The sequence below is a fragment of the Opisthorchis viverrini genome (assembly GCF_000715545.1).
Source record: "Opisthorchis viverrini unplaced genomic scaffold opera_v5_306, whole genome shotgun sequence".
NCBI lineage: Eukaryota > Metazoa > Platyhelminthes > Trematoda > Opisthorchiida > Opisthorchiidae > Opisthorchis > Opisthorchis viverrini.
In genome coordinates this window covers 74982-100172 of record NW_008751964.1, presented here as the reverse complement: position 1 = coordinate 100172, position 25191 = coordinate 74982, and the positions used below count along the sequence as shown (strand labels likewise).

Below are 25191 nucleotides of genomic sequence, written 5' to 3'. Positions count from 1 at the left end.
GTAACAATTTGACCGACTTTGAAATCGTTCGATGAAATTGTGTGTGGATCTAGAGAAGAATCTTTCCACGATCCTCATGTGCGCAACATGAATCGCATCACGGTGATTTCATGCTATCTATCCGAGACTATATCATTATGAATCGCAATTGGTCCCGATTTTCAAATGTAAGTACTTGCAATGGAAGCAAGTGGTGAAAAGTTTGTAAGAACCTTTGCACAATTGTCGTGCACGACATGACATTCACGTTCAAAATTCGTTGTAAGAGGCAGTGGATTGTGGACTGCGAAATGGGCTATCACAAACAACTCCATGGTCACTGCTGCACCTTAAAGACAAAAATTTATGGGGGAAAAAGTGGCCATCCAGTAAAGTGGCAACAACCCATTCACGATGTTGAAAAAGAATTAACGTTCCTTTATAGAAGACTATCGCCGATTTAACGGCAAATTAACAACATTGCAAACTCCAACGAATTCGACTGCGAGCTAACAGTTCATGGCACCCAACTAAGGAACGGAACATCCGTCAGTAGTTAATCGTCTTCTATATCATCGGTCTATGCACCATTGTACGACGACTCCGGACCGCCTGTTCATAAAAATGATGATAAACCAGCAAGATGAGTTAGTAAGTAAAACTTGTACTGACCAGATTACAACAAAGGCTGCTGCTTACTGATTAGAGTGTAATTCGACGGAAGGAAAAAGTGGAACTAGAAAATAGCATGAATCACGATACTATCATTGTTGCCGCTGTCGGCTCTTCTGTGAAACAGCAGCATGGACCGTTGGTATGTGTTACGAGGCCAGAAGACTTGGTTCACACACTCACGACCCCAAAATGAAGTCCACTTGGTTACGTTAGCTGTCGAGGTCTGCCTCGACAGAGTGTTTGATCATTAATAAATGCCTACATAGCGATAAGTTGTAAGGCAGTTCAAATAGCCGGACTTTATTCTGCCCTGATTGTGCAAAGGTTTGGGTTTCGGAGTCCTGTAATTCAGTTGAAAAAGCTTTAATCTTCCTCCAACTGGCCCATACTCACGGCTACCAAGTGTTTCCTCTTTGTCTCAAAGCAAAGCAGTTGCCCCATTTGACCAAATGGATATGCCAAATGAATATGTATCACCGCTACATAGTATATTTGATGGAGGACACTCCGCTCTTACTAGCTTGATTGACGTGTGACAGCTTTATTGTGTGGGATAGTCACTTTCAAAGGGACTATTGCTCGTCGACAGAAATTTCATTCAGCAGCTCTATAGGTAGGGAACTGGTAAGTAGTATTTGAAGAGAATAAAGGTAGCTCAGGTTGTAAGGATGGCACTTGATTTGAGGTTGGAAGAAGACTCAACGAAATTCCACCCACAACGCATTATTGACATCAACCTCACTGGTGATGAAACGCTTGCAACCAAATTGTCCAGCTCAGCGAACAAGCCAATGGCCATCCCTTGATAAGCAGATTTCGTTTGTAGACATAAGCTGTTTCCAACCTAGGTGACCGAAAAGCGCATTGCAGAATCCCTGTGCAAAAGACGTCCTTCACGTCACCTTGTGAGAAATAATCCGCCAGTCCGGATAATTGGCAGACCAATGTGAGGCTGAGTAAACAAACAAGACGGACTGCTCTTCCTTCTGGACAGTGTGATCTGGCTGAGCCAACGTTCCATTAGAAGATCAACTCCCTGATCCAAAGTGTGGGAAAGATGGTTTCAAAAGAGGATATTTTGCTTGTCGAAGGTTGCATAACTGTGGATAACAGGTTAGTTACAGCTAGAACCAAAGTTGTCATTGGGTTGAACCAACCAACAAAAATGAGACCTCGGTTTGATGACTGGTGCAGGTTTGAGCACATAGAGCAAAAAAAGTAATGGTGCCTGGAGGGCTCAGTTCCAAGCGATCAGCCGTGTGCAACGCTGGGTGGAAGTGATGCACAAAATGCATAGTCAAATAGCGGAAAACACACTGTTGTTATCCGTGCTTTATGGCATGTCTCGATGCGACACCGCCTGTCCCGTTAAGTTGATCGAAACCAGGTCTGTGAGAGGTCAATACACTGTGCACATTGGTGAAAAACGTGACAAGCTGGAAACTGATAATAAATTGCTTCGAAAGTATTTGACAACAGCAACAAACAGCAAACACACCACTTGTGACGATCCTGAAGACTGGGAGATCGATAGTTTCGAGATCCGAGGATTTGAAGTGCCCTGTAGAGGAATTCAAGAGAAAGAAATGGCGTTTTACTGGAGACACCTGACAGAGCAGATTGAGGAATAGGGAGGTTGTAAACGCAAAAAATATCGAGTCAGAACGTTGCACGTAAATCGTATCAGAGTTTTTGATTGCCTTGATCAACAGACAATCCAGCACAAGAGATCAGTAACATTAATAATCCACAACATGATATGGTCTCCGTTTCACTTCAAAAGCATCTCACGTCACGTCGCCGTCAACAGTCAGCTGCTCCGCAGAAAAGCAACTTTTAGTGTCAGGTTCGTGGGATGCATCGCTTGGTTCAAACAAGCAGTTAAGAAAATGATATGCTCTTTCAGAAAGGGAGCACCAAATAACCTGAAAGGATCCCGATTGGACGAGCTCTCCTGAACTAAGCTACAAAGAGTTGGAGTGCAAGCACGAAATGTCGAAAACTTTCACTGAACAATGTCCCAGTGAAACACGCTTATTTGAGGGACCAAGCAACACAAAACCGCTAGTTGGGTATTGGCTGGTGTTGTCTGCCAGATGAGAGTACAAGGCGCCAGTGACCTACTCCAAGGTGGAACGAACATTCGGGATCTTGGCAACTAAAAACAGTCTCTAGAACAGTCCTTTAGAACACATCCTAATGTTCTCTTCTTGTACAGAACACTTATTAGGTCGTTTGTATATTTGTTGTCAAGTGAAGGAACCGTCACTCGCACTTATTATTACATCTGATCAAGGAGAGACACCAAGGTACAATACTTTCGTGGTACTTTATTTTATTTAAGCGGTCACGGGAATAAATATTGTGGTAGACAGAGTTTTACAGCCGGCCTGTGAGATACCTTTTGGGTTCGTGAAAACCGACCATAAACGACTCGCTTGGCTCCAGTGAAATCTCAGTTTATTATAGCAAAACCATACAGATTTATTAGCTTACAAAGAGCGACGTCTTTGCGCATTCTACTGGGTGTTCAGAGTTGTTCACTAGTGAATGGTTTATTATCTGATTGGCTCGGTGGTGCTTGGAGTCGGTCAGTCTTTGTTTGAAGTACTGACTAAAATTGAGTGTTGCTTAATGGAAAGTCGAGGTCCAAGTTCACCTTCAGTAAAAACTCAGGTGATTGACTGGAGGACGGCTTCTCAAATTTGTAACATTGATTGTCTGTGGTGTTTTCAACTTGCTAAGCGCTGGTTTCATCTTGGGCTCTGTGTACCAACGGCGCCGAAAAAAAAAGTAAAATTGGGACCAAGATCTGATGGAAAGGAAAAAAGTTAGACCATGCACCGACAAAAGAAGGCACATGGTTCCCCTTATATCCGTGTATTCTCATCCGGTGAATTGACACAACTGTCGGAGAATGAGGCACCGATGTTCACACGGAGTTGCCGTGAGCAACGGTAGCGGTAAAATGAACGATCAAAAGCAATCATGCATTCGATGAAATGTCGGTTGGCCGTTAAAATTACCGTTGATTGAGGAGCGTCAATAACAAAACAAAGAGTACGAAGCAGTGACTCACTTTCTAGGGTCGAGGTCAAACATAGGTGGTTGCAACTCTGCATATTCGATAGCGGTGATCCCAACGCCCCAAACGTCACATTTGCCATCGTACCCAGCCCCGCGAGACTCAATGGAAGCAACTTCAGGAGCCATCCTTTGAAATAGGAAAAAATTAGCCAGCACAAATAAAAAGTTCGGAAAGCAACAGACACGAACCAGACAAGGTCGTGCAAAATGAGATATCAGAAGTGTATGCAGATCGAGCAAATAGAATAACACACATAGAAGTAGTATAGAGCTTTCACGCTGATAAACTGAAAGACAAAATGTAAATGGCTATGTAACGATCACCATAGAAAAAGAAACTCGGGTCACTGGTTAGGCAGCACTGTCCAAATACATTGTCTCCCGACGATTTCTCCAACAGCAATATGAAAACATTTTGAAGTGTCCCTCTGGAGTCTTTCATTCAGCTGTAGCACCCTTTTGGTGCCTAGCTGCCATGCCACACGGAGGCACGAGGGCTGGGATACTGCCAAGCCTAGAGAGGGGAAGTCGAGAGGCGGAGGTCGGGTTCGAACCAAGGACCTTCGTTCAGTAAATTCGCGCTCTAACCACTTGGTCCATCTCGCCCCCCCCCTGGAATCTTTCACGCAAGACCAATGTTTCTGTGGCCACATTGTGGTCCCTTATAGGAAGGCGACCGGAAATCAGAACAAGTTGAGTGGTGATCGGGAGGATGCATTGAGAAATATCGGTTGCGCCTGTGTGGTGTTGAGTAATCCGGTTAAAAAGACATATAGAGGACTATGTTCTGTAAGAGCAATCAAGAAGTCCATCTTCGGGAATAATTACTCCACCAGATTGATTCTTCCGACCAGTGAACTAGAAAAGCAAGCTTGGTCTCGGCAAACGAGCACTCAGCTGTCTATTTTCGCAGTTGACTATGAAAGGAATGGGAAATGCCCAGTGCTGTTCATTCCTCCAGCGCAGTGTACGGTGCCAGTGGTGTAGACTGCAGCAAAGAAATGTCAGTAATATCAGGGTAAACCGGGTGGGGTTCATCATCAACATCATCATTGTCAGCTGTAATAACCGCGTACTTGTCGTACAGTGGTTATAGCTACCACGGTAAGTAGCTGCGCACTGGAGGCGGGAGCTCCTAGATTAGTGGGTGAATACAGCACTGTAGGTGGACTGTTAAGTGGGGGGTTGGGAAGGGAGCTACGCATTGAAGGCAATAGCTTGGATGCATGAGCGCCATTGAGGGCGCGACTGGGACATGTTTGACAATGTGTCTAGCCATTGATATGGCCCCCCTCGGGGTCCACATCCAGGAAGACGGCAATGACCAGCGCAGCTGGGTTTGTTGGTAATGGCTTTTATACTTCGCTGCGATAAGATTACCGGCGATAGGGGGACTAAAACTTAACATGTGCCTCACAGTGACCGACACACAATTATGCGGAGGTTGGTACAACGACGGTCCCTGGTTGCATGGATGTCTCGGTGGTATCCAAGCACAACACCGATAAAATTACCGGCGATAGGGGGACTAAAACTTAACATGTGCCTCACAGTGACCGACACACAATTATGCGGAGGTTGGTACAACGACGGTCCCTGGTTGCATGGATGTCTCGGTGGTATCCAAGCACAACACCGGATTACGAACGTTCGCGATTAGACGCTCTGATGGGCTTGAAGGAGCGATATCATACGTATAGCACGGAAGCAGAATTTCAAAGTAGACTGTTTCCGATCAGGCTACAATTCGGGACGTTTTGGTGTACGGATGTGAAACGTATACGCTTCGAGACGTCTTCACGTCCACATAGGTCGTATAGGCTAGTGCCGGAAAATCTGCAACAGGACAATCGGAAAGCGATCGTTAGGTTGTTCAACAAGTACGATGTGAAACGTATACGCTTCGAGCGGCGGAACCGAGACGTCTTCACGTCCACAACAACTGTTGTCCCAGAACCATAGGTCGTATAGGCTACTGCCGGAAAATCTGCAACAGGACAATCAGAAAGCGATCGTTAGGTTGTTCAACAAGTAATTCCATCGACGTGTGTCCTCACCAGAAGCTGCTGCCATTAGTCCATGTATTGTGTATGCCGAACCATCGTTATCAAAAAGTATTGTTTTCCGTGTCTAATTAAGAGCGAAGACAGGAGGGGTAGCCAGCCTTTGATTTGATAGAAGGGCATGAAAGTGATTACGAAAAGTATGCATGCTGTCCGTGCTACTCGCTTTCCAGGATGGGAACCACGTGGTCCACATTATGTCTGGTTGGACAGGCCGCAAGATATGGAGTGCTAATAGATGTCAGTTGTGTTCTTATTGTCAGTTGCTGTCCCGATTAAGTAAATAAGTGTCTAAAGGTGGAGCTACATCTGAATGATTGTGATATGCTAGCACCATCTTCCAAATCCACTTCTGTTACTTTCCTCGTAACAATGCCTTCCAATAAATTATGGTTGTTGAACACTTATGTTGTGCTGTTGACGATGATGGTGGTGCTTCTACCCATTCGCGGTGGGCGCGATTTGTATAAGCAAAAAAAGGGCGAACAAAAACAAATAAAACTAATAAACTAGTGAGATGAATCCTTCAGAAGAAAGGTCACCAGACAAAAACAGTGCTCCTCATCAACCATGAAGCTTCTTTAATCAGTATGTAATCCCTCGTAGCGATCTTGCTTTGGAGGGAGTTTCGTATTTGAAATGATAAATTTGTTGACTGGACTAATTCCTTCAGTTACGTAACGGCGGCATAAGAAACACAGTGGAACATTCTGTTAAAGATCACCCTCCACAAACTAGAAAATCTGAAGAGCATGTGGCTGTGGAAGACAATAATGAAACCGCCACATGACTCACTCCACAGGCATGTTTAAACGGAACAACAAATCACGTGATCTGTCTGGCCTGACTTAAGGAGGCTCAAAGGAAATTCGGTTGCCTCGGACATCAATAAGATGTATGACCACGAAGCAAAAAAACGCCCAGTGGTGGAAAGAAGCAAAGAATCTCGCATGCACTGTGGCACATGTAAACTACAGATCCAAACGATAGCGTTCGTGAACGTAGGGCGCAAACGAGGACGAATTTCTAGGACTGACAGTAGCAGGAATTTTTCGAAGAAATCGCAAAGCCAGTAGTTGACGAAACAAACAGGCATAAAATAAGCACTACCAAGGGTGCGGTCTCTCTAGATTTAAAAGAATGTCGGACGTAGTAACAATGTGCTAAGAGGATGTATGCGTAGACCCACTAACAAAAGTGAAGTGAAACTAACATTAGGACTCACCAGTACGGCGTACCAATTAAAGTAGTCCGTTTCCCAATAGTGTTGTTCAGCTGTGCAGCGACCCCAAAATCAGCTGAAGATTTAGAAAAAAGAAGGCAGGAATACAAGCGCTCGAAAAGTTCAAATCACTTACCTACTTTGACACGCCCATCATCTGTGAGTAGAATATTGGCACCCTGAAAGCATGGAAATTAGGCTAACCAAATGCAATTGACACCTTGATATCACGATGGATTCGTCCTCTTTCATGCATAAAACTGAGGCCTTGTAGTGTTTCACGGGAGACAAAGGCAATGCAATCTTCCTCCAAGGGTTTCCGTGTGTCTGATCGGGGTGGAAAAATTCATTGGGACGCCAGAAAAAGAACTTACACAAATAAATGTCTTGCATAGATTGTCCACCACAATATTCCATACAGATCCACAGTTTGTTGTTTCTAGAAAGAGGACACATTTCAGTCAAAGGATGGAGAAGCCTACCGCAAGTAGCTTCCATAGAACTGCACGATATTCGGATGTCGGCACTCTCTGAGGGTGTGGATTTCTTGGCATATGGATCGTATGTCATCTTTTAGGTCAATTTTCATTATCTTGACGGCCACGGGCTCCATTGTCTTCCTATGGATAGCCTGAATTTGGGGAGAGGAAACGAAAAGATATCGAAATCACATCGCAGGAAAATCGGCGGGCGCCACGACGATGTAATGCATGAGGGGAAAATAGGATACTGCTATGTGGAGGTACTGTAATTGCTAGCAAGCATTGGCCGACCGCCTGTACGCAACCTGATGATGATGATCATTCATCAACGAGTCGTTTGCAATGTTCACTGTTCAGAGGTTCTCGGTAACCATTCTCTCATCATGTTGGAAATTGAACAGCACAAAGACATTCCCTATAAAAGTACCTATTGTGGTAGAAACGCGACCAAATCGTATGAAAACAAAGACAAGAATGTACCACTGGCATATCCATATCAAGGCATTCTAGCGTAAAACAAACTTGTTCTGTCTGAAAGACAGAAATACAGAGATGCCGGGTTATCTGAAAGCAGTCAAATGGTACTAGAGACACCATCCAAATCACGAAATGACCGACAAATAAAGTTTCCATTGAGTGTTTATCAGTACATTGTGCTCAGTATACTCTCAACTGGACTCATTGGGATATGTCGTTCTTTTCAAACAAACCTGTCATGGAGCCGAAATGCTGCCAGAACTACCATATCCACACAAGCACGAATGAATTGTTGAGTATTCCTAACCAACAGACTGCACATTCACTTTCAAGTATTATCTTGCTCGGTCACAAGACAAGAGTGACCAAATGAAATCCGAATATGGTGTTTAAATTAAGGTACTTGCCAGTCAGGTCGACAGCCCTGTGGGAAGGAATCACATTTTCAGATACATAATAGACAAGGATCCCTGGGTACAACTGCACTGTCGAGGGGCGCGAAAGATCCAACTAGTATGACCGTAAGGGTAGTGAGTTAGTCATATACAGGACTTCTGTTGTGGAATAGACGTTGGCGTTCTCCAACTAATCAAAGCGCTTTGGTGTTAATTGATAATGAGCACAAGGGTATTCGACACGTCTTAAAAATGTCAAGTACAGGTAGAAACAGAATGAACTAAAATTCAGTCCTGGGCTCTGGTAGGTGTGGCTGAACTTTACCACTCAGGGTCGACCAAATCCCTTGATATCATGTAATAGCTATGGGTAGGACAGAATAGAATTGTACAACGGTTCTCATGCGTTGATTTTCGTTCAGTGACTCTCCTCGACCACAGGTCCCGTTGGTAACTGATTGAATCCTAGTGAGACTTAAGAGAAGTCAGTAGTTGCTATCACCAGGCTATTCAATAGACAAACACAATCCCTTTATTGTTGTGCGTGTCATAATCAGCTCTACAAAAGCCGTAGTAGTGCACAAATAGTGATGAAGATACTGCTCACGCCGAATCCACGAGATTACGTAGCAACACGGAACAGCCATAAAACTTCTTACATCCCACCATTCCCTACAGACAACATGCCTTCGGCTGTCCCGGCTGCTCAGGTGTCCGAAATTCGTGACTAGCCGTTAGGCAAAACAGAACAAGAACCGTATGCAGTACAACTCCTGTATGCAACAGTAAAACTTCAGTCCATTATCCTCTGTATTGTCGAACGCGGCGACGTCAATAAATACGAGAAAGACTCCTTCAAAATCATCATCATCAAATACGGTGAAATCAGTGTTGACACTGATCTTCACTGCCGTACAACTATAATTTATTTAATTATATCTAAAGCCTTTGAATGGAAGGAGAAAAGAGGGAGGGAGGCGATCTGCAGCTGACACATCAGTAGCGTTCTCAGGTATCTACACTTCCCAGAGTTCAATAAGAAATTCCGGAACGCCGTTGACATCGATCAGTCAATCACAGGCGGGGGCATCATCCTAGAAGTACTGCACACACAAAAAAAAATTCGTCGTAACGTTTGAAGTCGTTCCGGTAAATTACACGTTGTCCAACTCCCAGATTCCGCCACTCTGAGAGACTCACGCAAAAAAAAACACCTCTCAGTAGACGGTGTTCTGGCATGAGTGAACCATGGCCGAGCCACTGTGGTCGATGGTGCTGGACGTTCTCCGCTATTCAACTATTTGTCGCACAACCAAATACCCGTTTTTTAACTACTTCCTTAGTAATCTGTTGACGCTAGTTTATATCAGAAACGCTTTGGAAGGATCGGTGATCGAAAATTCGAAGACCCCTCACATCACCTGTCCGCAGAGGTCACATCTCCCAGCCATACAACAACACAGCCATTATTGTAGCCTGGTACACTCTTGAGACCCAGCGATATGCTTTTTGATGCCACAAGTGACTCATACGTGATTCTGGACTTCGAGATTCGTTCATCCATTTCATCAAACTTCCATCGGAGCTAATACAACCACCGAGATATGATAAGTTCTCCACAACCTCCAGTAGTTCTCCCTGAATTGTAAGGGGTATGTTCTGAAGCATAAGTTTGCACCCTGGAGGTGCAAGGCGCACGCTGAAAGGTGGCATCACGGTGGTCAGTCTATGCAACAGGGCTTATGCTTCGCCTTGATCTTCAAAGATGACGGCAATGTTGTTTGCGTACTCTGCACCAACAAGGTTCTCACCAGCGATAATTGGAACATCGGGGTATTGAAGTCGCTCCAGTGCTCGCCTCATTATTTCATCAATGCTGAAGCTGAACAAGAATGGATATTTTTGTGGATATTTTTGTCGAGCACCACGCCCAGAAGTAGGTGAATATAGGGGCCAGATTACGTTTGCAAACTTCTGAGGTATACCCTGTTGAGCAAGTTTGATTGACAGCACTGACCGATCGACAATCGACCGCACCCTTGCAGCAAAGGAACATCAAGATTGTAGATCTTCCGTACATGTGATGTTACTCTGACACTTGACGAAGTGTGAAGATGTGGCCGACGCAACTCTACATAGTCGAAATCCCGCTTGATTTTCCCGAGTCAAAGCTTCGCATGCCATCGTAAGGCAATGAAGAATCGGTGACGCTAGAAGGCCTGTCACCACACGAGTCAAACTAACACCCCTGTGATTAATACATCCACTGCGAATACTCTTCTCGAAAAGGGGCACTATTATCGATTCACCCCAGTCGTTCGGGAAGGACTATCTCTCCCAGGTAGACCCAGATAGGCTAGACAGGCTGTGACCGAGGAATTCATCACCATACTTGAACAGAGCAGGTGGAAGGTCATTAGGGCCAGAAGCATTATGACACCTGGGTAAAGGTATACACTCGGACACTTATGAGGTTGAAAGCGGCACCATATTCACAGTCCACCTCTCTGTTGAAGGCCAGGATTCCGGAGTGGATGTAGCAGGCGGTCAACTGAATTGCTGTTCAATGCACTGTTCCAACCGGTCCAAAAGTTGTCCTTTGCCGGACATCAGAAAGCCATTCTGGTCTCTGATAGTTTGGCTGACAAGAGGCTTCCGAGGACCAGTCAAACGAACCGAGAGGAGCAGCTTGCGAGCGTTTCCCGCATTTTTGCGCCTTTCATAGCTTTGGCCTTTCAGATCCATCAAGCTTCGCGGTTTGCGCAGACACTCAGTTCCACCTGACGTCGAATGATGCGTCAAGTTGAGTTGTGCTTGTGGCCAGGAGAATCTGTTACCGAGTCCCCGACAAATTTATGGTCCTACCTGAAGTCCAATGTGTGGATCAGGATGGCTGAGTTGTAGGGCGAAGGGAAGTTCCGGCTCTGAGTAGCGCTTTGCACATCTGTTCCCGGTGGGTATTTATATCCAACGCAGGAACGCTAGCCACACGTCCGCGGAGCGGTTCTCGAAGTTTTATTTGATTCCTGGGTTCACAAGTATCTCAAAGGCTAAGCGTCTGTGCGTTTCACGAAGACCGGGAAGGTGCAACGAAACGTAGCAGCGCACAGCTGCATGGTTGGGGTCCACACTGGTATTCCAGAAGGAGCAGTAGGAGGTAGAAGACCCTCGCCACCGGTAACTGACGGTAGTGTGGTCTATTTGGATTTGGGACTGGTTCTTTGGTGCGTACCACTTCACCGGGTAATTTCTGCTGTTCCGCAAATCGGTACTGCCAAGGAAGTCTGTGATCGGCGCACATCTGAAGTAGACGTTTTCCGCTGTCCGTGCGTCTCATGTGTAACCCAAGACAACTACCCGATTGGACCTCAGTAGCTTTTAGTCTCTTACAGACGTCAACGTAAGAACCGTGCAGAGGCCTCTACTAAATGGGTATCGAAACAACCAGACACTTCCGCTCTGTCGCCCAATACAATACCCACCGCGTCATATCCAGCTGCAGCGGCCCCCTGCATCACTAGAAATGCATAGCCGGATTTTGGGAGAGCGAGGGGCAGTCCGTTAAATCACAGTATTTGCATCCTCCATTCTTGTTTCCGACGGACGACATACATCAATTCAGAAAAAATCCAACGTACGAGCAAGAGACAGTTGTGGTCCCACTTACTTCAGTCTAAGAACACTAAAAGTAACTATGGAAACTGTCATTCGGGGTTTGGAAACAAACTTTGAATTGTTTAGAGTTGCTACTGAAATCGGACACACAGAAGCTGCACCCGAGCGTGGTGCATTGTGAACAATGCGGCCATTCCTAGTAGCGAGACCTTCGTAGCAAGTATACAAATTGGGGTGGAGTACGGTAGGAGGGTGAATAAGTAAACGTCTAAGAAGGAAGGCGCCAGCAACAGCATGTTTTCGCTTGTCCACTCTCCTGTACACAGCAAGGCGATCCGGTTGGTGACACCACACGAGGGACGATGTGGTTTGAGTATTGTTAGTTGTAGGTATAACGGTTTTACTCGAGCTAGGGTCAAGTGACAACGAACAATCTTTGCAATATTTCACTGAGAATCCACTTCTCTCTATTGTAGCCAAGTGAGCCGCAGCGCCCTTTCTTCCACTGGTTCTACAATATAGCGATCTTCACCTGTGTCCTGTCTTCTTCCTTAGAGTTTTTCCCACTCAAGTAACTAAACTACCAACGTGATAGAATGAATTCCATCAAGCTCCTAAATCACCCGACTAGCTCACAGACACAACATAACTATTGACCAAACCGGTACGGGATACTGTTGAAGGCGCACGGACACAACCTAGTGATGCTCAGTGGGTCACGGAGGCACACAAACCGTCACCGAGGTCTAGTCCCTCAACAAAACCCTAAATTTCAATGCTGTGTATTTCAGATTATCCAGTCAGATTATATGGCAAGGATCCAAAAGCAGAATCGCCGACTGCCCCAAGGGTCAAGGTTTCGAGTCGGGGCTCAAACTGGGGTAACAAGCACAAACAAACCTCTCCAAGGCCGGAGAATCTGAGAAGTGCCGTGCATCCTCACAACTCTTTGTTCACGGATTCCTCTCCTTGACTCCATCCCAACTCACATTCACACATTCGCCAGACATTTGGCTTTCACTTCTAACCGAAACCTCCAATTCTAACTAAATAGGAAATAGAATCAAAAAAGCTTCAGAGTCCTTGGGATCTATTCGGCTTCGCAGATTCGTTGTCAACAACTTGATACCAACCTTGTGAGAATAAACGGTGAACCCATACGGATCACGAAGCAACGGACACTGCACATTACCGAGACAGAGTAGTTAGTGGTGCATAAAACCACTCCAGCCGCAAAAGAATATGCCAGTCCGTAACAAATCCTTCAAACACCAAATACGGATGAGCCCATGTAAAAACAAGCAAATGATGTGAACCGAAAGTTCATGCAGCATCACTAAGATGGGTAGGATTATACAAAATGGCTGAATCCTTAAATACATTACTTCTAGTCTTAACCAAGCTGAGCTGAAGGGATTGAGTTCAAATTCCTCAGGCTCACTCTGGAAAGACCAGGGCGGTTCTCGCCAACCTCCGACATCTATGGTGCCGACGTGACGTTAGTTTGTCGAAGGGAGGATTTGCACTGCGGTGGCGCGATCCATACTGCTTTGTGGGTCAGAAACGTGGTCCCTGCCCGCAGAAGACGTATGAAAGCTGCCTACGTTTGACCATCGACGTCGCTGAAGCATTGGTCAGGTCTGGTGGGAACATCGGATTAGCAATGATGAGGTACGCCAGATGGTCTTAGGAAGAAGGAACTCTCCCGCGATAGATGAATTACGCCTCATAGGTTACGCTGGTTAGGACAGGTACTCCGCATACCAGAAGACCGTTTGCCTCGCAGAGCTGTTTACGCCCAGCCCTGTGCTGAGTACAAGCGACGGAGAGGTGGACAATGTGTGGCCTGGCAACGAAGTATGAAAACGCTAACCAGTAAACTTAGTCGGGCCAACAACTGCCGCTTCCCCGGATGTGGACCTCGAGACTCAACTCAATAATGGCTATGAACACGGGCAGAAATTGACCAATCGCGCAATCAATGGCGCCCATGCACCAAAGCCATCGACTTCAAAGCATAGCTACCCAATTTCCAAACAAACTGAACATGTCTTTGCCTCCAAGGCTTAATCGGATGCCCCATTTTTGGTGATCTAAACTGTAGCAGCTGGAACCAATGTGTCCATGGTTTACTGAATTGAATTAAAGTTCAAACGTTTGGTCGACGGTGTCCCCGCAGCATAGCAACAGTGAGTTGATTGCAACGAATCCGGAAAGAGGTGATGCATAAGTGGTTACTTCAAAGTGAATCCTAATAGTTACACAAACAGGTGAAAATTACCAGGCTGATGTGTTTGGGTCATGTGCTACATACGTCCGATCGTCGTCTATCGAAGAAACCATCGTTTTCTGTTCTTAGCAAATGCTGGTGAGAGGTTCACCTGGGACACCTTGAAACCAAGCGGGATTCCGGACTAGCAGTGGTTATTTTGACCAAATCTTCACAACCCGTCAGGTATTTGTAAAAAAAATCCATCAGCTGTAGCACCCTATCGGTGTCTAACTGCCACGACATCCGAAGGTTGCAAGAGGGCTGAAATACTGCCACGTTGCTCAGGCCAAACAGGGGAATTCGAAAGGCAGGAGTCGCGTTCGAACCACGGACCTTCGGTCAATAAATTCGCGCTCTAACCACTTGGTCCACCTAGTCAGGTGTTAGAACAATGTCATACGTATAGAGGATTTCTAAGGCGCATGCAACTTGGTTGATCGGTCTATTCCCCTTGACACGTTTGCCTTTCAAGGAATGCCCCAGAAGCCCGTGGACGTAATGAGTTCTTTGTATTGTTGGACTACCGGACGGGAGGGCACACGGAGAGCTCTCCAAAAGCTTTCGAACACGAAGGAGTTTTCAGTCTCTCCATTCCTATTTACCTTCCTCATCGGTGAAATAATGGGACGAAAGCTAAAAGGTCAGAACCTCGGTGTCCGAATGTCCTCTGACGAAAGCCTTGATGACCTGGAAAACACAGGCGAAACTGCCCTGGCCTTCGACGAGAAGAAGGTACAGGTGCTTTGGGATGAACCAAACATAATCAAATCGTTGAGCTGGAACACCATTTTGGTGCCTAGCTGCCACGCCACCTGAAGAAAGCACGGTGGCTGGATACTGCCAGGTTGCCCAAGCCTAGACAGGGGAAGTCGAGAGGCAGAGGTCGGATTCGAACCACGGACCTTCCGGCCAGTAAATTCGCGCTCTAGCCACTTGGTCCGTTTCACCCTAATAGTGAGAGTATCTTAAGCAGAGATGTGGAGAAGCCTTCAGCCGGCAGAGGAGTATAAAAGGGATTACGGAACTTTTGGGTGCTGTCGGTGCTACTCGCCTTCCAGGATAGAGACCGGTTAGTCCCCACCGCGCCTGGTTAGAGGCTCTGCAAGATATGGCTACTAATCGATGAAATATAGCGTTCATGTTGTCAATTTCCATCCAGGTTGCCTGAATGAGCGTCTGAAGATGTAGGCACCTCGGAGTGATTGTAGTAAGGTAGCACTAAGTCCCTTACCTGTCCGCCTTAACTTTTCTTCACCATAAGGCTGTCAAACAAATCATGGTTGTATGGCGGCGAAGCATCCGTTTTGAACACTGATGTCATGTTGTGGAGTGATGGAACTCCGGTTCGCTCGTATGCCAAATTCGGTTGATTCATTAAAATAAAACGTTGTAGAAACGCTTGGCAACAAAAAACTTTACGGAATAATCAAAGCGCCAGTGTTGATATGGACTGACGTATGCAATTATCAGATCATACGGGCTGTCTAGTGGGAGTCTTACAACACTATGCGATAGGTTTATTCTAGACGGAAACGGTTCAGCTGTAGCACCCTCCCGGTGCCTAACTGCCATGCCATCCGAAGGTTGCACGAGGGCTGGGATACTGCCAGGTTGCCCATGCCCAGACGGGGAAGTCGAGAGGCAGAGGTTGGGCTCGGACCACGGACCTCCTGGTCAGTAAATTCGCGCTCTAACCACCTGAGCCATCTCTACTCAGTCAGAAAGGCGAATGTGCATTTTGACCACCTTGGATAGACCTAAAGAATGGAAACACTTGCAGCAAACTTGTGCAACCTCTAAAGTGAAAATGAAAAATCATTCAGCAGTGGCAACGTTTCGGTGGAGCTCTCGAAGTAAGGACGAGGGCTGAGACCGTCGAGTTGTGTAAAGGACTCTCAGGTTACACTTAAAATACTGTGTAAGGTGAAGATGAGAAGCCTGCAAAATCCGTTTTTACTACTCAGCTCGTTGTTAGTAATGCCCTTTTTCAGTGCTCCAGGAAAGATCTGCCGACCGGTCCAGCCTCAATATCCCGAGAGTTCATAGGTGAATAGACAAGCAAACTGCTGGTCACCGCGGCTAAATAACCACTTGAGAACAGTTAGTCCCCACCGCGCCTGGTTAGAGGCTCTGCAAGATATGGCTACTAATCGATGAAATATAGCGTTCATGTTGTCAATTTCCATCCAGGTTGCCTGAATGAGCGTCTGAAGATGTAGGCACCTCGGAGTGATTGTAGTAAGGTAGCACTAAGTCCCTTACCTGTCCGCCTTAACTTTTCTTCACCATAAGGCTGTCAAACAAATCATGGTTGTATGGCGGCGAAGCATCCGTTTTGAACACTGATGTCATGTTGTGGAGTGATGGAACTCCGGTTCGCTCGTATGCCAAATTCGGTTGATTCATTAAAATAAAACGTTGTAGAAACGCTTGGCAACAAAAAACTTTACGGAATAATCAAAGCGCCAGTGTTGATATGGACTGACGTATGCAATTATCAGATCATACGGGCTGTCTAGTGGGAGTCTTACAACACTATGCGATAGGTTTATTCTAGACGGAAACGGTTCAGCTGTAGCACCCTCCCGGTGCCTAACTGCCATGCCATCCGAAGGTTGCACGAGGGCTGGGATACTGCCAGGTTGCCCATGCCCAGACGGGGAAGTCGAGAGGCAGAGGTTGGGCTCGGACCACGGACCTCCTGGTCAGTAAATTCGCGCTCTAACCACCTGAGCCATCTCTACTCAGTCAGAAAGGCGAATGTGCATTTTGACCACCTTGGATAGACCTAAAGAATGGAAACACTTGCAGCAAACTTGTGCAACCTCTAAAGTGAAAATGAAAAATCATTCAGCAGTGGCAACGTTTCGGTGGAGCTCTCGAAGTAAGGACGAGGGCTGAGACCGTCGAGTTGTGTAAAGGACTCTCAGGTTACACTTAAAATACTGTGTAAGGTGAAGATGAGAAGCCTGCAAAATCCGTTTTTACTACTCAGCTCGTTGTTAGTAATGCCCTTTTTCAGTGCTCCAGGAAAGATCTGCCGACCGGTCCAGCCTCAATATCCCGAGAGTTCATAGGTGAATAGACAAGCAAACTGCTGGTCACCGCGGCTAAATAACCACTTGAGAACAGAAAATCCCCCGGAAGAAATGGGACTCCTGCATCTCAACACTTCTCGGACCAGTCCACAAAATTGTTTCTTTAAGTCAATAACACTGCAGCTGTTTCGCTGGATGCGTACCTCAATATTAGCAAGCATCTATTAAAACATAAAAAGTCGCTGAAAATTCATACATTTTACTATAGGATGCTTCGAAATTAGCGCTGCGTTTAATTTCATTTGACCACGAGTTACTGCGGACAGTCCTGTAACTCGACACTTCCCCCAAAGAGCTGATAAATCGCACTAAGCTCAATTGCTCTTTGAAGAATGTGTACAGCACCAGGAGCTGCGTTGGTTGAGACATGTGTTACGTATGCCGAGCCATCGTTTGCCGAAGGGAGTACTGTTTTCCATGCCCAATTCGGAGTGGCATAAACAGAGAGGTGGCCAACCCATGACCTGGCAGAGGAGTATGAAGGAGATCACGAAACGCTTGGGTGCTGTCGGTGCTACTCGCCTTCCAAGATGGGGACCGCGTGATCCTCACTGTGCCTGGTTGGAGACACTACAGGATATGGCTGCCAACCGATGTCAGTGGCGTTCTTGTTGTCAGTTTCTATCCAGATTGCCTGAGTGAATGTCTGGAGGTGTAGGCACCTCGGAATGATTGTGTTAAGCTAGCACTAAGTCCCTCCCCCATCCACCTTTATTCTTTTCTTTACAATAAGGCTTTCAAATAAGCCATGGTTGTACGGCAGTGAAGCATCGGTGTTGAACACTGATGTCATGCTGTCGATGATGATGATGATGATGATGATGATGATGATGATGATGATGATGCTCTTCAGTAAATATTTTCGCCCCAATATATGACGTACAACATCCGGTGTAGGGCACGGCTGCTAACCACCACCAATACATCGCTACCGATTGGTAATTTGTACGAGCGTTGAATGGCAACCAGTTAGGTCCAGGGACCTGTGAAGTCAAGTCATACCAGTAATGAAATCCGGGATTGTCTTGACCTTTCGCGCCTTAGTCAACAAGTTCAGCGAGCTCAGCAATGGTCGGGGCATCTGTCGCGTAGGGGCGGTGCTGAAAACGCCAAAAGAAATCTATTCTTAAAACACACCAAGGATGCAACTGCCGCCTTGGAGAAATATTTTCGCCCCAATATATGGCATACAACATCCGGTGTAGGGCACGGCTGCTAACCACCACCAATACATCGCTACCGATTGGTAATTTGTACGAGCGTTGAATGGCAACCAGTTAGGTCCAGGAACCTGTGAAGTCAAGTCATACCAGTAATGAAATCCGGGATTGTCTTGACCTTTCGCGCCTTAGTCAACTAGTTCAGCGAGCTCAGCAATGGTCGGGGCATCTGTCGCGTAGGGGCGGTGCTGAAAACGCCAAAAGAAATCTATTCTTAAAACACACCAAGGATGCAACTGCCGCCTTGGAGAACTGAAAATCTGGCTCATTATGTCCAAGATAAATACGTAAAACGTCATCAAGTTGTAACACTCGGCGCCTAGCTGACACGCCACTCGAAGGAATCACGAAGTCTGAGATACTGCCAAATTGCCCAATCCTAAATAACAGCAGTCGCGATGCTATGGTTGGGTTCAAGCCACGGACTTCCGGTAAGCAGGTTTGTACCTTACACACCGAGCTGTCTTAAGCTGTCTCGAGGTTGAAGTAAGCAGCCCATTCAGGTAGGTAACGTTCCATAAGCCTCTATTTTTGTTGTAAAACGTAGTGGGCACTGTCGATACCTCTGGATTAGCGTTAATATAATTACTATTATCACAACCTTTCGATCTTTCATTCTTGTGACCTAATCTGAGGAGCCAACTGAATAAAATTGTCACCCTATGTTGGCTTATGTGCACTGCAATTATTTTTAAGCGTTTATTTAGATTGCACTCTATTTGTCCAAGATGTAACTGTCTTATTGTGCAATCTTCGGTGACCCACACGGTTTCTGTGTGCACGAGCTGCGAGTGTAGACGACAAACCAGTGGTACCTAAAGCGCCATCCGGCGACCATGTATAACTATACGGTCGCAAATGAGGTATTTACCATACATGTTCAGTTTGTACGAGACGAACCAACGAGAGAGAGTATACGAAGCTGTCGTAATAGCATCGGCCTAACAACTATGATCAATTGAACAAAAATGATGGATAGTCAAAAAGGCTAACGGGTAAGTTAGGAAAGTAGTACCTTGAATACGTCCCCATAGGTACCGCTGCCGATGCAAGCCAATACTTTATACTCCTCCTTCGGGTCATTTTGCTTCACAAACCGTTTAAGATATTCAAGCTTGGGATGACTCATATAAGACGGAAGGACAGCATCGAAGGTAGCTTGAGGCTCGACTACATAAAACAGGGTGCCTTGAATGTCGAAGTTTCATTGGTCGAATTTTCTGCCCTCTGCTGTTGGGCTGAGGTCAATGCGTTCAGTAGGTTTAATGGATTCAGGTGCAGAAACGAGTGGGAAATGGAACACCCGTAAGCTCGTGTCGGCGAATGTACGTTCTACAGCTCCGGAGTGAATAGCGGAAAATAAGGGAATAGGCTGTCCTTCACCATTTTCAACCTTGGACAAACGTGGATCAGTGGGACGTGACATTCGGTGGGTTCATTAGGTATGTACTCAAGAAAGATTCTGGAGAACCGCAATGCCTGCTCGCATTATGCTAGTCCTTATACTGAACTTCGCAGCACCTTCAAACCCAGCTTAGTTTTTCGCTCCCTTCCTTTGTGTAACTCACGTTTCATGGATTCAGAGATTAGTGCACAGGATCGAGGCTTTCGCCCATGCTTCCCGGGTCGGTTTTGTTCTTGTCGTCCAGTGGCTGCCATTCACCTGCCAAATACAAGTGAAAAATGGTGTATCACTGCTCTTTAAATTGTCAGTGGGAGCATTAAGCATGCCAGCGTGAGGGCTCGCATAAAAGCGTTTAATAATGCTCTGGACTGGGTACTAGATGTAGCGTTGAAACCGGCGGAGGAAGGTTATTACACGCCGCAACTACTTGAAATGCAAAAAACTTTGCCAAATGAAAGTTTTTGCTCTGAGTTTGGAAATCTTATCGCCATGTCTTCACCGTGTATTTGCTGGGTCAATGATGAAAAATCCATCGGCCAACCCCAGTTCAGACGAGGCACAAGCAAGAATCAGGTCCCCACAGAGGCGGCTACACCAGGGGAAACGGGTCAAGCACCACGACACGCATTTCATGGTTCACAGATTTAAGGCCATCAACCATTTTGTAGCAGCTCGTTGGACACGTTCAATGAGGATTACGTCATTCTTGTGTCCTGAGTAGATATCCTCTCAAATGACTCATGGTAAATGGGCTTCCCTGACCTAGCCGGTCTAATGGTGATCGTGCCTTCATCGGATAATGCCCACCTATAATGATGCTGTCCTTTTCCAAACCACCTGTGCTCAAATTTCTCGCCAGTCATGCTGTTATTCTGACTGCAACATTATTATCATACCTGACGTTACGCCACCAACTAGTTGGGAATAAACGTTATCATTAGTAGTAATTGTACCATATTATTACGACTTGGTTAGCATATTGAAGAAGTGGTCTGCCACGGGTTCCACGGATCATTTTAGCCGTCTCCCAATATCACTGATTTAGCGCGCATAATTTTATCCGAACAAGTATGGGCTATATGTTAGCACCGGTTGCACTTCCTTTCAGTAGCTTACCCACTTGGTAAAAATGTGTCAGATTATGGCGGGCTGCTCTCAACAAACCATAAAAAATATGGAAGAAACGGGTGTCCAATGTGGAACGCGGGATTCAATGTCACACTTTGCTGGCTTTGCGGCGTTTTTAGTACACGGGTGTAAAAAGATATCCAGGGACCGACGGTTCGAGTGCCTCGATTGCCCGTCTTCCCAGCTGTTTTTACATGAGGAAAATCATGTATCACCAAGTTAATGGATCACCAGTCAATAATGTGGCCAAGTCCTCCCTCCCTAGTGGAAAAGCCGACGCAGTTCTTTACTTTAATCAGAGCTCTCGAGGCTAACCTCGTATATTTTCCCCGTAACTTTCCAGGATGCGAACACATGGCAGCCTTGCCGAAAATCCACGATGAATTTCACCTGTAAACGAGTGTCAAACTGTATGTACCACGTGTCCGGTAACCGCCATAAAGGTGCTGCAGCCGTCTGGTGCTGCATTCAAGGAAGCCACGGCATCACCGGCCGAATCGCGCAAGGGAAAATCCAGGATGATCAACTGGAACACACTTTCCGACACGATCCAGCCAATAAAACTGATGGAGTCGCTTTCTGTTATCAGTTTTACAGAAGCTGAACGCGAACCTCTTCACTGGGGTTGATAACAAGGAAGGAGACCCAGATAAAACTTCAGGCTTCATGTAGCCGTCTCCTATTCCACCCGCGGTATGGAAGATCATAAGACGTCCTTAGTGCTCAGAAGACCTTTGGACCGTGAAAGCATAACCAAGCAGGTTCTCGGTTGAGGCCTTAAATAAGCCTGTGAACTCAGCGAACTGGATTAATGATGCAGACACCAGAAGCTGAGAACCTCTTCACTGGGGTTGATAACAAGGAAGGAGACCCAGATAAAACTTCAGGCTTCATGTAGCCGTCTCCTATTCCACCCGCGGTATGGAAGATCATAAGACGTCCTTAGTGCTCAGAAGACCTTTGGACCGTGAAAGCATAACCAAGCAGGTTCTCGGTTGAGGCCTTAAATAAGCCTGTGAACTCAGCGAACTGGATTAATGATGCAGACACCACTCGTGACCCTAAGGACCGGGATCGCGAATCCGATACCACTGTACATAAAATCTCATGCACATCTCTTGCGAACGAGGCGAAAGTACGTCTGAACGCAAAAAGGGAAACCGCAAATGAATAAGCCATACAAAACACGACAAATCGGGAAGCTGGTTGCTAATTTAAGGGTGAGGTACCCCACGGAAACGGATTTGTTGGAGAGGCTATAAAATGTACTCTCCAGTGATTTTCTGAACTATCCGGCAGGCAGGTCGACCCTCCACAACTGCCTTGATGGCTAATTTATTTCAAAAGACAAGGGAACGAATAACCGCGAAACTTGAGTTTCCATGAGTGCAAAATGCGCGGCTTCAGGCACCGTAAGCAGAAGGCGTCAAATATTTCGCCTAATAGGTGAGAAAGCACCCCACAGATACCAACTTAATGAGAGCAAAGTTACCCCAGGGAAAGTGGTCACGTGCGCGGTAGTGGTCATTTTGAATCCTCGGAGTCGGAGCCAGCGTATAAGTATTGAATCTGCCAGCCTTTATGGTTTCTCAGTATACCCTCGCACTCACAATTCGAAGCAGCAAAGCTGCATTGAAAAGATTTTCCACGGGCCATCTCAGTCTTTTAAACAAGCTTCGGGATATTTAGAAGCCGGTTTGTGCTGAAAGACGGTCCCTAAACGCGCTTATAAACACCTGACTCACATCTGACATCTCCGATAAAAAATCGGTGGACAGCGACACCGCCTATTCGGCGTACTCGAAACTCGGTGGACGGTGATTATCACTTTACGTAGTTTCTCTTGGTGTGCGAGTATACTGAGCGCAAGGCCCCTGCATGGTTTCCACCTCTAGTAGACCCTGTTCATGGGGGGCGTCTCAAATAAAACGATGTCTGAAACGATGTCTCAAATCGTGCATCGGGGAGTTTCGGCCTACAAAGAGGGACCCATCAGATGAACTTGATAAGGTAAGTCACAATAAATCGTTTGCTTTTTTGAGAAACAGAACATATACGGTTAGGTAACCTAGCCAACGAACGTTTCTCATATAGGCAGAATCGGAGAGCCCGCAGGCAATTTTACCTGCCAAGCCCTAATGGAAGGTGAGTGCAGAGGCTTGTAAATTGTCTCGCTACCAACTCCGTTAAGCCCATGGGGCAAAACGGACCGCTTATCCGATGTTTTGCACCTTAAACTTGCTTCCAATATAACGCTACGTATTTCGTCAATTGCACAATTGTTTTTTGTTTGAATACGAAAAACTACAAAACAGGGACTTGCACAAAAATTCACCCACTGCAAACGTAGTCACGTGCTTCGACTCTCCTGATTTTGCTAGCGCTTACAGTGATCATTCGTGAGTCTCATGTGCTAACTCTGGTATCAAAATATTTCAGGCCATCTTTGGAGCCTATTATAAGTGGGAACTACTCAGAAAAAGAAACCTGGGAAACCGGGATTGGATTAGTGTTAATTCGCTGATCTGGGCCAGCGACGAACTATTTTGGAGAGAACAATTATTACTGAGTCTTTTCCATTTGTCCTCTCTTTTATTGTATACTTTGATTAGTGGCAAATTGATTGCGTGCCTCATTGGTTGACACGCCTGTGTCTCGTTTAATACATCAGAGATTCAATTGTTCGCTTACCCGTTTCAAGTCGCACCCGTTTGGCCGCACGTACCTAATACACCCGTATCTTTACTCACAGGTTTTCTGACTTACTAGGAACCTACAGAAATGGCACGGTTCTGACAAAACCATAGTACCAAACGCCCAAGGAATGCTTGGGGAATTTACCATTACTGAAGGTTCTTGGCACCAATACGTGGAAAGGGCGAATTGTTAATTTATTGCAAACGAGGTCTCGGACGAAAAGCGAAAAGTGGCTCGGCAACCTACCGTTTGATGCGCGGCTTGGTCGCCCTTGATTTACAACATGTGAAAACCTTTAACAATCTTGTATCTAGTGTCTACAAGCCTTACGATCCTAAACCTAGTGTTATCGCCTAGCGATGTACTAAAATACAAGCGTACAAAAGGAAGAATTCATTGCAGGTTTTGCGGCGGGATTACGGAAACTTACAGGCTACGTGACTATGTGAATTTTCAAAACGATATGCTCAGAGATCTTTTAGTAGTTGGCTTAATAAGCGCTCGCATACGGCAGTATTTGTTCGCTGACAGTAATTTAAATTTAAAAACGATCCAGGATAATGCGGTGGCACTGGAACAAGCGAAAAATAACGCACGTTTGCTGCAATTTGTGCAAATTGCCGTTACATCAGAGGCGGTGGATTCGTCTGAGGTGAATTGGATGCAGGATTAATCGAACAGAACACAATTTAATTGTTATCATTATTGAGGCCGACACACGCAAACTGATTGTAATTGGTGAAAGAAAAGTAGCAAGATTGTGCCGATCAGTGGCAGCATTCGAAAGCAACTTTGCCTCACGAATCTAGTTACATAATCAGAAATTCCGGGATACGTACTTCATGCGACTGCCCCCACCAGCCGCGTTCAATCTCCGTATCACGTAGCGCTGCTGGTGAACAATACGCCAATAGCCCTTTAGCTGGATGCCAAAAGTGCAGTTACACTCTGTAGTGAAAAATCATGGTAAGACATGTCGGTACCGACCGAGAAAGCTAAAGCTCAATAAGCCGCCGTCAAGCTCCGACCGTATGCATGGGAAAGGGGCAAGTTCTAGGAACGAAAAATGTGAATGTTTCGTACAAGGGGGTGACGGTGAACGAAAACGTATATATTGCTGGAGGGAGTGGTCCAAAACTGTTAAAAAGTGATGGGCTAAAACAATTACCCGTACTTACGGTAAACCAGGTGTCAACACTTCCCGAGGTTTAGTCTCTTCAGAACCAACGACTGGCAAGTTTTCCGAGGGGAGGGTGAATAAATGTGTTCCGCCGGGAACACAGCCACGTTCCCTAAAGACTCGGTGAATGTCTTACTTGATGCGCCCAAAGGCTGAAGAAGAACATAATCATTTACAGCGTGAGGGAATAATTCAC

General features: G+C 46.0%; 2 protein-coding genes across 2 annotated transcripts in view; both read right to left on the bottom strand.

Moving 5' to 3' along the window:
• T265_09813 (hypothetical protein) overlaps positions 1-7482 on the bottom strand; it is a gene marked incomplete at both ends in the record, with an annotated part of 72073 nt that extends 64591 nt beyond the window's left edge. The window contains 5 exons of the mRNA XM_009175996.1: positions 2153-2215; positions 3734-3868; positions 7030-7102; positions 7163-7205; positions 7231-7482. Of these exons, the coding sequence (XP_009174260.1) occupies positions 2153-2215; positions 3734-3868; positions 7030-7102; positions 7163-7205; positions 7231-7482 (566 nt within the window). The remainder of the gene's footprint in view (positions 1-2152; positions 2216-3733; positions 3869-7029; positions 7103-7162; positions 7206-7230) is intronic.
• Positions 7483-7504: 22 nt separating this feature from the next.
• On the bottom strand, positions 7505-20244 carry T265_09812 (hypothetical protein; the record flags this gene model as incomplete). Its single annotated transcript, XM_009175995.1, has 3 exons — positions 7505-7657; positions 19601-19773; positions 20154-20244. 3 exons carry the CDS (start codon positions 20242-20244, stop codon positions 7505-7507), a joined length of 417 nt encoding a protein of 138 aa, XP_009174259.1.
• Positions 20245-25191: the final 4947 nt, after the last annotated feature.